Raw genomic sequence first — 12,743 nt, forward strand, 5'->3', positions numbered from 1 at the left:
AATTTGGCTTCTTCTGTGAGTCCGGGCAATGGGGATTATTGCTGGGTGTGGTGGCTCACACCTGTAATCTCAGCAGTCAGGAAGCTGAGGGTTACGAGTATAAAATATCAAACTCTGAGTGTGCTTGCATGTGCCTATAATCCTGAAACTTCGGAGGTGAGGATAGGACGACTAGGAGTTCAAAGACTTCATGGGTTATTAAAAGCCAACCTACAAGCCATGAGACACTGTGTTTCAAAAGAAAGGGGAACAAGCGAAGATTATTATATGTTCTTTCATCCCTAAGCCTCACAAAGCAATGGAGTAAGGAAAAAGGAGATTCATCATGTGGAAAGAGCTTTGGAAGAATGACCATAGAAGTTATAAATCCAAGATCACCTAAGGAAATATATTTATTCATCCAGATCCAGACCGTGCTCGTGGATTTACAGGAGAGAGAATTGGGACAGATGCCAGCTTTCTTGTGAATATTTCCATGACAGAAGGATTGCATTTCATCTGTTCATGTTCTGCTGAGTTTTCAAATGAGGTTCTCACTCTTCTGAAGCTTGGGGCTGAGTGTTCAGGTTCTCAGAATCACTTCCTTCAGGAAGTATTCCTGACTCCACAGAATTAGGAGGTGAAGTAATTGCCTAGAAAATGAGACATCAGTTCTCAAGAAGAGGATCATCATCTTCCCTGTTCACTCCATCCTTTCTCATTACCACCATGATCACTATCACGAATCCACAAAGATTTCTGCCCTGATGATTTCTCTGTTAAACACTGAAAAGTGATAACATGCATGTGGACCAGAGACCATCAGAACATTTTTATTTCCATTTCTGTGGGTTGCCACTACATATGTGGTTGCAGAACTGAATATGGAGATTGGGGTGGCGGTCAATCAAATCAAATGGATAACCTATCTAAGGTGTTTCTGCTTGCCCCTATTGAGCTGTATGCCTTCACTCTGGACGTGGTTCTGAACACACAGCATGCTGCTGCCACACCACAAAACACCAGTGAATGCTGCTCAGATTAGATAATATTTGTATGTTATGAATGGCAGCAATGTCTCTCATAGAAGCATAGTAATACAATTACAGAAGACAAATACCTGTAATATTTCCTACTACCCTTCCTGAATATATACACATCAAATTAGTATATTTTGGGGTTGATTTATGTGAGAGAGATTGGTTTTTAACATTGTTGTTTGGATTGTTGACTTGAGTTGGTAAAACATTGATGAATGAGTTTTGACTTGGGATTAGGACAAATTTTCCAGCAGTTTTCAAACTGGCCATAGACATACTAAACATATTTCTGTTGTTTTATACTATACATTAATGCAAAGCACTATTCTCAGCCTTGACAACAATAAAATCAGAATGTCTATCAACTTTCAGAAACATGAAAATTATCTCCATCCTGCAACATCTAATATTTAGCCAAGATTCCATTATTATGGAAAAATAAATATGGACAGTCATTTAATTAATATGCAAATTTGCTTTGGTCTTTTGTATATGGTAAAATTATATGCCAACTAATTGTTTTAAATAAATTTCTTTATGATTTACTATCCATAAATGTTTGATCCTTAAATCTGTTTTTGTTTTCAATTATCCTTCTCTCATACAATACATCCCGTCTGCAATGTCCCCTTCCTCCAGTCCTCCCAGTTCATGCTCCTACTTCCCTTCTCCCCCAGACCCACTGCTCCTCCATTTAACTTCAGAAAAGATTTCCTGGGGATATCAACCAATCTGGCCTAAAAAGATGCAATGAGACTAGGAGGAAGGGGTCCAAAGAGTAGATGAAGGAGTCAGAGACACCTCATTCCCACTCTTAGGAGTCCACTAGGGCCGTGTAAAGATTCTTTGGCCAAAAACGAATTACAAGTGGAAATTTTTAAGAAACTAAATTACAAGATCTAAATATCTAGCAAGAATATGTGGTCATCCTGAGACATACACCTCAAAAGTAAAAAGTCAGAAGAAAATAAGTCAAATTAATTTTAATTACATTAAAATGCATACTAATATATACCTTGCACTTTCAAATCTGAATCATTTCCAACCTTACTTCATCTCACACACTGATCTAAGAAATAATCCCTAGAACCCCACAAATCATAATCATACAAAGGTTTCTTTTTCTAAAAGTTGGAAATAGCTTCAACCATTGTGGAGTTTTCAGATGACCGAACTTGCCCAACATTGACACCAACTCACCTCTCTTAAACCACAAACATTTCCCAAGCACCACATGGCAGAGATAGAAATGGTCACGGACAGCTCCAGCAGGGTGAGAATCAGCATTAAAGACACCAGGCCCTAGGAAAAGGATGTCTCAGATCAAATCAGTGAAAACATCCAGAGGGAAAACTTGTCAGCAGGAAAGCAGGCTGAAGAACACCCACAATGTCCTAAAGTGGAACGCAGATCAGACTGAAGATTGACCTCTGTGAACTAGTCAAGGGGAGAAGAAATCACAGAAGAAAGATTCTGACACTATCACGAATGCTTATTCAACATACAGAAAAAATACACAGTTTATTAAAATGGATTAAAATTACGATTTCACTGACAGGCTTTCAGGGGAAGTGTAAGCATTTATAATAGGCCTATGGGACAAAATACACTGCTGGGAGAAACTCAGCACAGTACTGCAGAAAATTATCCTTCCATCATTTCTGAGAATGAAATACATCATTGCTAGAAGAAATACATGATCAAATTTCTATAGAGGAAAAATACCACTTAATCCATAAAAATAGACATAGATAAATACAAATTTAGGTGATTAAAAATTTAATAAAGGATGGACTAGAGAGATGACTGAGCAATTAAGAGCATCTGTTGGTCTTACACAGGACCCAGGTTCAATTCCAAGCACCAATGTGGTTTGCCACAACCATCTGTAACTTCAGGTCCAGGAGATCAAGTTATCTCTTCCAACTTCCTCCAGCACCAAGAAAACACATAGTGCACATACATGCATACATACATACATACATACATACATATATACATAATGCTGGGGATATAGGCAACACACTCACATGGTCACACAGAATTTAGACCAAATATATGTATGAGTATAGCTAAGTTGATAGTGTATACCTAGCATGCACAAACGTTCCATGTTGCAGATTAAGTGGTATGTCTCTGAAGTTTGTTACATCAAATGTATGTAAAATAAATTAATGTATTATTTCTGGAGAGTATAATAAATAGCAGTAATAATAATACAACGTGATGGCTAAACACTGTTTTCATTACTTATCAAGTATTAACGTACTGAATTTTATAGCAATCCATTAGGTAGGTGCTACTCATTATTATATTTATTTCAAAGATAAGAAAATTAGAATATAGACAGATTGTCTAATTTGTCCTTCATTACAAAACTAATAAATAACAAAGCCAATATTCAAGTTAACATAGTATACAACCTACTGTTTTCCTGTATCTTTTGAATGGTTTGAAATATGTTATCAACAGTTTTTTTATTAGATATTTTCTTCACTTACATTTCAAATGTTATTCCCCTTCCTATTTTCCTCTCCGAAAGTCTCCTATACCCTCCCCATGCCCTGCTCCCCACGCCACCCACTGCCGCTATTAACAGTTTTTAAACATACATCTGATGAGGAACCCAGGGAAATGCAGACATCAGGTGACGGTGAAGATTGGCAACCCTTGAAAGCCTGGGTATTGAATGCCAAATGCACAGAAAGGAAAACAGTCCCAACAAATGCAATTGTAGTACTGGCAATGTTTATCCCAAAACTGTTTTGCATCTAAAACAAAAACAAAATGTCCATTAATATAGGTAGAACATCCTTTAACCCCTTGGCAACAGAAGTATATATTTAAGCACCCCACAGTATTTTAGACACAGAGCAATTTCCCATGAACTGAGATTCTCCCATTGCACCAAGAGTGTACAGTCTAGCAGTAAAACAGAGAAGGGGTTAGGATACACAATTAGAACACTTGCCTAGCATGCACTAAGCCCCAGTATCAGTCATCAGTACTGCATAAACTGGGTGCCATTGATGCTGTAATTCCAGCACTCTGTGGGTGATGACAGAGATTACCACTCAAAGCTAGCCTATAATACATAAGACCACATCTCAATTTTAAAAAAAAGGAAAACTATAAACATACTAGTGTATAAATTATGCTATATTTTTAAGCAACTAAGTATTGAGGCTAGTAGAATAGTCTAACAAAGTGGAAAACCAGAGAAAGTAGTAGAAGTTTGTGACGTTGCACAGTAATAACATATGGGGATAGGAATAAATAACTGAGAATTTCCCTAGATGATCCAAAGAAGGTCTGGGTGAAGAAAACAGCCCAAAGTCCCTGAGGCCATATGTTCCCAGGAATCAAGAGAGCCAGGGTAGATAAAGATTAGGACACTGAGTCAGAATTAACAGCGATATCTATTATGTAAAGCCATGTAATTCATGCAAAGTCTATTTCTAATCCTGAGAAAAATACAAAATGGATGGAGGATTTTGAGCAAAGAAATGACAGAGCAATAATTCAAGCTGAGTCACTTTGTCTTTATTAAGATCAAAAAATGAGATTCACAAATAGAAGCGAAGAGCCCAATTGGGAGACTACATGGAATGCTATCAGAGGAAAGATGAGAAAAAGCTACACACGCAGGTAATTTGTAAGGTGGAGCCCATGGAATTTGCTGATACTGGCTTCAGTAATGTGAAAGAAGAGATTGGGATAGGGCTAGCTCATGGTATTGGTCTAAGAATCTAAAAGGAGGAAGTTTCCATCAGCTGACAGGCACTTCATGGAACAAGTTTGAGGGATAATAGAAGCTGAGTTTAGACCTTTCAGATGTGTAAGTAGAAGCAAAAATGATGGGACAACCAGATGCTCAGGAGAAAAATCTTGCCAGAACAATATTTTTGTCAGGAGTGTGATCAATAAACAATTATAAAAATTTTTTTAAAAATAAAAAAATTTTGTTTGGAGTGTGATCAAAAAACAATATTTTTGTCAGGAGCGGTGTCATCTGAAGCAATGAAAATGGCTGAAATCATCAAAGTAAATATAGACTGTGCAGTGTAGATGCCAACAACAGAAACACTGGGAACCTAGCCCTGAACAGCCTGAAAAAAAGAAGTTGAGACTGTTGTAGTAAATATTTAATCTGAATCAGGGGTTTCTATCCCGCCTTTGATCATGCAGTTCCCAGACAAAAGACACAAAGCTTTTATATTTATAATAAGCCTTTAAAGCACTAGAGCTGGGCAGATATCGACTCCAGCGCTATCCTGTCTACTTCCCTGTCAATAACCCCAAGATATGACTTGCCATGTTCTGCCTGAACCACTCTTACTCTGACTGGCCAGCCCTCACAGCCAGTTCTCACTATCTCTTACCCCATGACATCTTTTCCTCTCTCTACCTTCTCTCTCCCTACTGGTTCTCTTCTCAGACCCCAAGCCCCACCTACCTCTCTTCTGCCCAGCTATAGGCTGTAGGCATCTTTATTTAACCAATAGTTTTAAGTAAAGGATCAAGGTTACATAGCATCACTTGGTGTATGAGAGGACTACCTCTTCCCTGAGGGAACCAGATCTTGGGGGCCAGTATTTAGCATTATAATAAATAGCAACAGAGTAAACCTCAACAGGAGACTATTAAGGTGACTTCAAAGGACAAGAGGAACATAAGCCACTCAAGGTGTTCTGGAGCCCAAGAGAAAAATAATCAGGAGAGGAGTTGAGCTAAAACACTGTTTATAAGTGAAGTCAGGAGTGGGCCATGAACTGAGAAGTGTTTTAGCAACCTGGATACCTTCAATATTCTTAAAGAGAGAAGTTACAGAGGCCAGGAAGAAACAAAAGAATGAGGAAGGTAGGAAGGTTTAACTATAACTGAATAGATAAGAATTGTAGATAGACTATACATTACTCCTTTAAAATGGAGTTTTGTCACAAGCAGAAAAATGAACTATACCTAGCTATCAGGGAAAAATAATGCCAAGATTATATAGATACAGACAGACAGACAGACAGACAGACAGACAGTCAGCAATGTTCTTATATACTGATATAAATTTAAAGTACCTAGTAGAAACGTATTAAAATGATGAATTTATATAATGGAAAAAGGCATGGGCTAGAACACCCAAGTAGGAGAATTAGTTTTAAAGAAAGTCGGTGAGTTCCTCCCTGGTAAAAGCTGAGGAAAAGATACACTGGAGCAGGTCTAGAGCACACAGTGTGTTAGTGTGTGTGCCTGAAAGTCTCTCCATGGCTGCAGTTTCTCAGAACAGAGAGCAAACCCATCAGGGAGTGGGAATGAAAGAAAAAAGATAGGTATTTGAAAATGGAATGCTGTGATGAAAATGCACTGGGGGCAGGGAAGGAATTGAACAGAATGGGACTAAATAGCTAGATAACGCAGAGAACATAAGACAGAGAGTTACCTATTTTGTAATGAACAATCAAAAGGAGAGAAATTTTTGCTTTCAAATTCAAAGACAGTGGTGAAAGACCTTTCACTAAAAATAATTTGTTAAACCTAACAGCACACAAAAATCCTGTGCATTAAACGAGACTTGGTTCCTCAGCTAGACCCACCCTCTGTTTTCTACTGTTGGTGGGTAATTCATTTCTGTTCATCTGAACATAGAGAAAAAGAGGAAGAGTCAGCACTTACCAGCATTCGTGTGGGGTTTCTCCCTGCGGCAACAGTCAAGGATCCTGAGCTGATAAACTGTTTAAAATAGGAAGTAGGACGGATAAAGGGACATTTAGTCTTGACCACTTTCTCCATGGTATCCCCCCGGCAGCAGCTATCAGTAGAAGTTACACAAATTGGTTTTGTTCAGTTCACACAAAAGTATACTTTGCATTATGTATTACTTTCTTTATATGTCTAAATTTAAATAGTCTATTATAAGTAAATTCATCATAATTTCAGTTTGTTTATGTCTACCTTTTAATGGGTTTAATGTATTCAGCCAAATAATGAAATACTATAGTTGTGCCTATATTTATATTTCTATAAATGATACATTTTTAAATTCTCACATTGTTGCCCATATTTCAAATCTGTAATTTATTGGTCTAGATGCTTCAAAAGAGAATTTATAAATCTAAATATGTTCTCCAGTTTTCAAATCATTATATTCATGCACTACCTTCCCATGACTCTGATTCTGACAAATTAGATTTTCTTTGTATTTATGATTTTCCAAAATTTTCAGTTGGTAAGATTTTACAACACTTTAACCAAGTTACTAAATCTTGAAGAATAAAGGCTTGCTAAGCAAAACTTAACTACTGAATTCTAGATGAAAATGTAGGAAGAGGTTTTGAGTTCTGTCTCAGATACCAGAGATTTTTCACAGGTCTTCCCAACCCTACACTTTGTGAATGAGCGACTGTTTTCAATAGTAGCTCCAGCTCATAGGATCCAGCATGGGATTCTAGGTAGGTTACTAAGCCTTTTTTCACCTCAGCTTCTTTCCCCATCCAACAGCATATCCCCATGTTAACATCATCAACTAACAGTTGTGTGCTATTAAAATGGGGAGACTATGTAAAAAGTGCAGGAGAAAGAAACCATCCAAATTAATGATAATATACGTCTCTCATTTCATTTCAGAGACCTCAAAAGAAGATCGTTTTGCTATTTCTGACATCCTAATAAGGAAACTGAGGGCAAACGTTCACGTCTAATCCTTTAAACCACATCCTTGATAGGATTATAAAAGATGAAGCAATAGGAAGGACCCTATAGTGAGTACACAGCAGTTCATGGTTGATGGCTACAGGCAAAGGCAGACAGGGAGAACAGGTCATACACCTGGAACTTGCCCTGACCGTGTATTGGGGCCATAGAGCAACTTTGAGAATTGTAATCAGTGCTCAAATCTTTTGGTGTGCTTAAGCAAATCCTGGTCCCTAATTCCTTCCCCCTTTTAAATTTATGTGTGTGACCTGCATGTGTCTCTACGTCACAAGAGAGTATTGGATCTAGAACTGGAGGTAGAGACAGTTGTGAGCCTCCTTGTGGGTGCTGTAAATCGAAGCTGAGTTCTCTGGGAGAACAGCCAGTGCTCTATTGAGCCATCTTTCTGGCTCCCCTTCCATTTTTTAAATAAACTAATTTCACTTTCTGAGAAAATAAAACCCAATACTTATGCAACACCTGAAATTCTTCACTTCTGTCTTTTCTAAAATGCAGTGCAGAAATTCTTCACTTGGGCTGTCAAGATTTATTATGCAGAACAATTCAGGAATACTTCAGAGCTTAACTATTCCATCAAAACTTTATCTTAACTTTCTCAGAATTTCAGGAATGTCAAATTCAAAGTGCCATTGTGAACGAGCATGAACTGAAAACACATACAGTCTTTTCTCAGACTGAGAACCAATGCTGACCCTCCATCTTCTCTCACGTGACGCTTCTGCTGCTGCTGCTGTCTTCTGTCCCTCTTCCTTCCCTGCAGATCTCTTTTCTCCTCTTCTCGTCTCTATTCTAGTCTCACAACTTATGCCCACACCCACACATACTTATAGGTGAATATATAAAATTAAAATCTAGGAGTTGCAAGGGAGAAAAATCATACAATTTTTATTTTTCTGAGTCTAGAAAGCTTTGAAGCTATAGGATTCTCCATTTGTGTGCATGTGCCTCTCTCTCTCTCTCTCTCTCTCTGTATGTGTGTGTGTGTGTGTGTGTGTGTGTATCCAAGGACTTTTATGTTTCACCACTAAGATACTTATAAACCCATGTTTATTGCTGCACCATTCATAATACCCAGGAGATGGAACTGGTCATGTCCATCATGCCCATCAACAAATGAATGGATAAATAAAATGTAGTACGTATACACAACAGGATTTTATTTGGCCATAACAAAAAGTAAAATCATAAGTTGCACAGAAAGAAAGAGACTTTTGCCTACTTTTGTTGGAAATTATAAATCAAAACCACAGCTGGTAATCTTCAAAGAACACTTTCATACTAGCACACTAGCAGTGCTGGGTAGGAGATGGTCTATGGCCAAGGAAATGAATACTCACAAACACAGCACCCCACAGTGGGTAGCCTGTGTAGAAGGTGAAGAAGAAGAAATGCCTGAAGTGGTGGGACACGTGTTGTAAACAAACCAGAAAAATTCCGAGAGCTAGAATCAGTATTCCATTCAGGATCTGGATGGCCTGTAAGGAAGACGAAGAAAAAAAAAAGGTATAATGTTATTTTTATTTTCCTCCAAAAGGACTTATTGTGCCTTTAAATGGTTTAAATGCTAAGCCTAAATTAACTGAACAAAATCTTGTTCTGAGAAATACGACAAAGCCAGGTAGCTGTCAAATTTTTATTTTAAAATATTTTTATTTAAAATATAGATTATGGTGATGAGGTAGAAACATCTATATGAGCTACAGAATGAGTTCAAGGCCAACCTGTGTGATTTAGTAAGACTCCATATAAAAACTGTACAAAGGGTTGGAGTTTTAACTGAATAATAGCATTTTCCTGGCATCCAGGAGGACCTGGTTCTCATCCCCAGCACCACAGGAAAGACAGAAGAGAGGAGAGGAGGGAAAGGGAGGGCAGAGAAGGGGAGGAGTGGTAAGGGAGGGGGGATGAAAGAGAGAGGGAAGAAGGGAAGAAAGAAGGAAGAGGGGAGAGAAGGGGAAAAAAGGCAAGGGTGAGGGGAGGGAAAGGGAGGGGAGAGAAGGGGAAAGAAGGCAAGGGGGAGGGAAGGGAAGGGGAGTGGGGGAAGGAGAGGGGAAGAGAGGGGAACTTCACAGAACTCAACCTCCTGATATAAGTGGTCAGAAAGCACCAAGAAACAATAAAGAGCCTTAGAACAAATTCTCTGAGGTACGCTGGGGTGGATATTCTCCCTATGAGAGACTGACTGATTCTCCATTTCTACTCCTCAGATCTCCATGACCCTATCTTGTCCTCAGTGACTTGATAAATAACTCAGAAATTTACAGGAAGAAATTTACAGAATGTCCATATAATCTTTTGCTCCTTCTCTCATAAGCCAACTTTATAGCAAAGGCTGACTTACCCCGAGGGCTTGCAGTACACCTCGTTGAACATGGCGTGACTCATCCAAGGGCTGATAAACAGAACCACCAGTCTCCTCTGGCTTCATGTGTCTGCCTGATGAGGTACCACCTGCCGAGATCCCCAGTCCTGTATTATGAGATTCCTGGGAGGCCATTTGGGGCTGTTTGGGGCTATCATGGGGAAGAACTCACAGGCTTGGTGCCTCCTTGGACCACTTTCTAACAGTATTTTTTAGTGTCACAGAAGAGTTCATCTTGTCCACGCATCAGGATTGCTCTTCTGAGGAGGGTCTGAGTTCCAGAAGTCACACCCTGCGCCTTGCCTTTATACCCTAAAACTATTCTCTTCACAAAGCAAATCCTCTCTCCCCACTACAACTTGGCCTGGATACTGCCAAAATCAAGCTTTCAAAAAACCCTTTTAGTCCTGGCCTAGTCTGAATGGTGAACCCTTTCTTCATGTTCTGGGAATCCCTTCAGCACAAGTTCCACACACCTCAGGCTGAGCTTCAATTTTAAAGGTGCTTGCATCTCTCTGTGTGCTCATCTGCCTCACTGCCTCACAGTTCATATATATCTAATACAAACTTTATAAATAGCCATGTTTAAGAATAATAATAGAAAATCCATTAGCAGGCACTGGGTCTTCATGCTGAAAACACCACACAATGGCTTTGGAGGTCTGACACATTGTTGAGCTTTTTAGAAAAGAATTGAAGGTAAGCTCCAGCCTTCAGGTAAAGCAAGCCATGTTCTACAAAATATAGTCAATTTGGCTTTTAAAAGAAATCTAGAAATTGTAGGCTTCCTAGTGTCCCACTAAGGAGTTCATCTCCCCAGCTCTATCTGTGTAGAACACTTCTGGGTGTTTTACTCATGTCAACCAATTCAGTTTGCAAAACATCTATTGGAATGTGTATTGTCATTATGACACTTTCCATTTTACAGATGAGGAATCTAAGAAATAGAGCATTAAATAACATTCCCAAGTCCACCTGGCAGGGATCTGAGAAGTTAAGGGTCAAATCTGCCTCTAATTATCACCACACTCTTATGCACTCAGGCAGGATCTCCCTCACAAAACTTATCATTCAGGCCACCTCTCATAGCTAGACCTGGCCACCAAACTCAGAGGCAGCCTCTTAATATGTCAAAATGTGTGTGTGTGTGTGTGTGTGTGTGTGTGTGTGTGTGTGTGTGTGTGTATGTGTGTGTGTGCGCGTGCGTGCCTGACTGCCTGCCTAACATTGGTCTATCCATGTCTACATTTTCCAAATATATTATGCCAAAAATCATGGCACCGGGTTACCAGGCGCCAGGTAATATCTGCATTCCAAAGACATTTGTCCACACAGCTAAAAATTCCAAACCTCTACTGAGAAATGAAACAGAAGACTTTTATCCCAAGAAAGCCACCCTTAGCAGACAGAAAAATGAAGAGATGATTCCAATGGAGAAAGGTCTGGTAGGGTTTACCTTGAAGAATTCAGGATTTGACAAGTCCTTCCCCTGCAAGTCCAACTCATTACAGAAGAGGAGACAGTAATGACCACCAGAGTCTGTCCCCCAAAACCAGCAGTCTCTTCCTCCTCAGGCTTAACGAATCTCTTCTTTGTGCAATTCCTCAGCAAGTCCAGTGGAAGTGGTTTTGCTGGCTGCCTGAAAGGTGTGCTAATAACACTCCTATTTGAGGGCACTAATGGCCCACCCACTTCCCCAAGTATACCATTAAGAAGGAAGCTGGTATATGGAGCCATCAGCATCTGGCTCTAAGATGTTGCTTCACACATTATTGGAGCAAGAAATAAAAGCAGAACAAGGGGCTAAGTCAGTGGGAAGGTAGAGTGGGATGGGGGAGAATAAGTCTAGCTATGTAAAAAAAAAGTGAAGCCAGGCAGAATGAATAGTGTTGGGAAGGGGAACAACATATTGTGGCCATTAAGGGACTGAGTTTACATAACGTATCAGTGATGTTGCTAAAACTGTTTTTATAGAAATTATAATGTTTAATCCTCTCAGGCCAAGCAAGGTTAGTTCATTTGTCATAAATTAAGACAATGGTAATTTAAATATATTGCGTTTACATCAACTGTCACTTGCTGTTCAATTTGCTTCAGGGTGCATCCATTTCTTCCATCCTTGGGATAACCCATGACCTAAATACCACTACTGAATCAATGTAATGAAAGACAAAACTGACATAGAGGAGATAATCAGATTCTCTCATATTTATCCAGATGTATTGGTCTGTTGTCTGATAGTATAAGAGAATGCCACTGACAGGGTGGGTTATAAAGAAGAAGAGTTTATTTTTCTCGTGGCCATAGAATCTGAAAAGTCCTGTGCCAGAACACTAGCACTTCTGAGGGCTTTCATGTCACACCATAGAATAGAGGGAGTGAGGGAGAACACTTGAGAGAAAGCAGAGGGCAGACACTCATAATTAGACATTTAGGGTTGCCTGGGATATGAATTATGACTCTGGTTACCTCTGTGAGAGAGTTCCCATAAGCATTTAACTTAGAAGATGAATCCTGAATATGGAATTCAAAATCCCATGGCTTTGGACTGGATGAAAAAGGAACCGTGAGCTGAGTGAGCACTCATCTGTCTGCTTCCTGACTGCAGAGAGTGTGACCAGCCCATCACATACTCTGCTGGCAGGGCCAGAGCAGCC

At 39.4% G+C, this 12,743-nt stretch overlaps 1 protein-coding gene across 1 annotated transcript; it reads right to left on the reverse strand.

Annotated features, from left to right (window-relative positions):
* Positions 1-374: 374 nt before the first annotated feature.
* Positions 375-11,727, reverse strand: Ms4a3 (membrane-spanning 4-domains, subfamily A, member 3). The gene is made up of 7 exons (NM_133246.5): positions 11,543-11,727; positions 10,066-10,175; positions 9,062-9,199; positions 6,687-6,743; positions 3,632-3,790; positions 2,220-2,321; positions 375-632 (listed from the first exon to the last, which is right to left on the reverse strand). The coding sequence occupies exons 2-7, from the start codon at positions 10,150-10,152 to the stop codon at positions 534-536; spliced, it is 642 nt and encodes a 213-aa protein (NP_573509.1). The 5' UTR covers positions 10,153-10,175; positions 11,543-11,727; the 3' UTR covers positions 375-533.
* Positions 11,728-12,743: the final 1,016 nt, after the last annotated feature.

This window comes from Mus musculus, chromosome 19, assembly GCF_000001635.26.
Source record: "Mus musculus strain C57BL/6J chromosome 19, GRCm38.p6 C57BL/6J".
NCBI classification, from domain to species: domain Eukaryota; kingdom Metazoa; phylum Chordata; class Mammalia; order Rodentia; family Muridae; genus Mus; species Mus musculus.

Excerpts from the sequence above, each read along its gene's own strand:
- Ms4a3 (NM_133246.5), bottom strand. The coding sequence starts at position 10,152 with ATGAAGCCAGAGGAGACTGGTGGTTCTGTTTATCAGCCCTTGGATGAG. Across the intron at positions 2,322-3,631 it reads CCCTGGGTTCCTCATCAGAT|GGCCTGGTGTCTTTAATGCT; the intron begins GTATGTTTAAAA and ends TCCTTTTCCTAG. Across the intron at positions 633-2,219 it reads ATGTTTGTGGTTTAAGAGAG|GCAATTACTTCACCTCCTAA; the intron begins GTGAGTTGGTGT and ends CTCATTTTCTAG.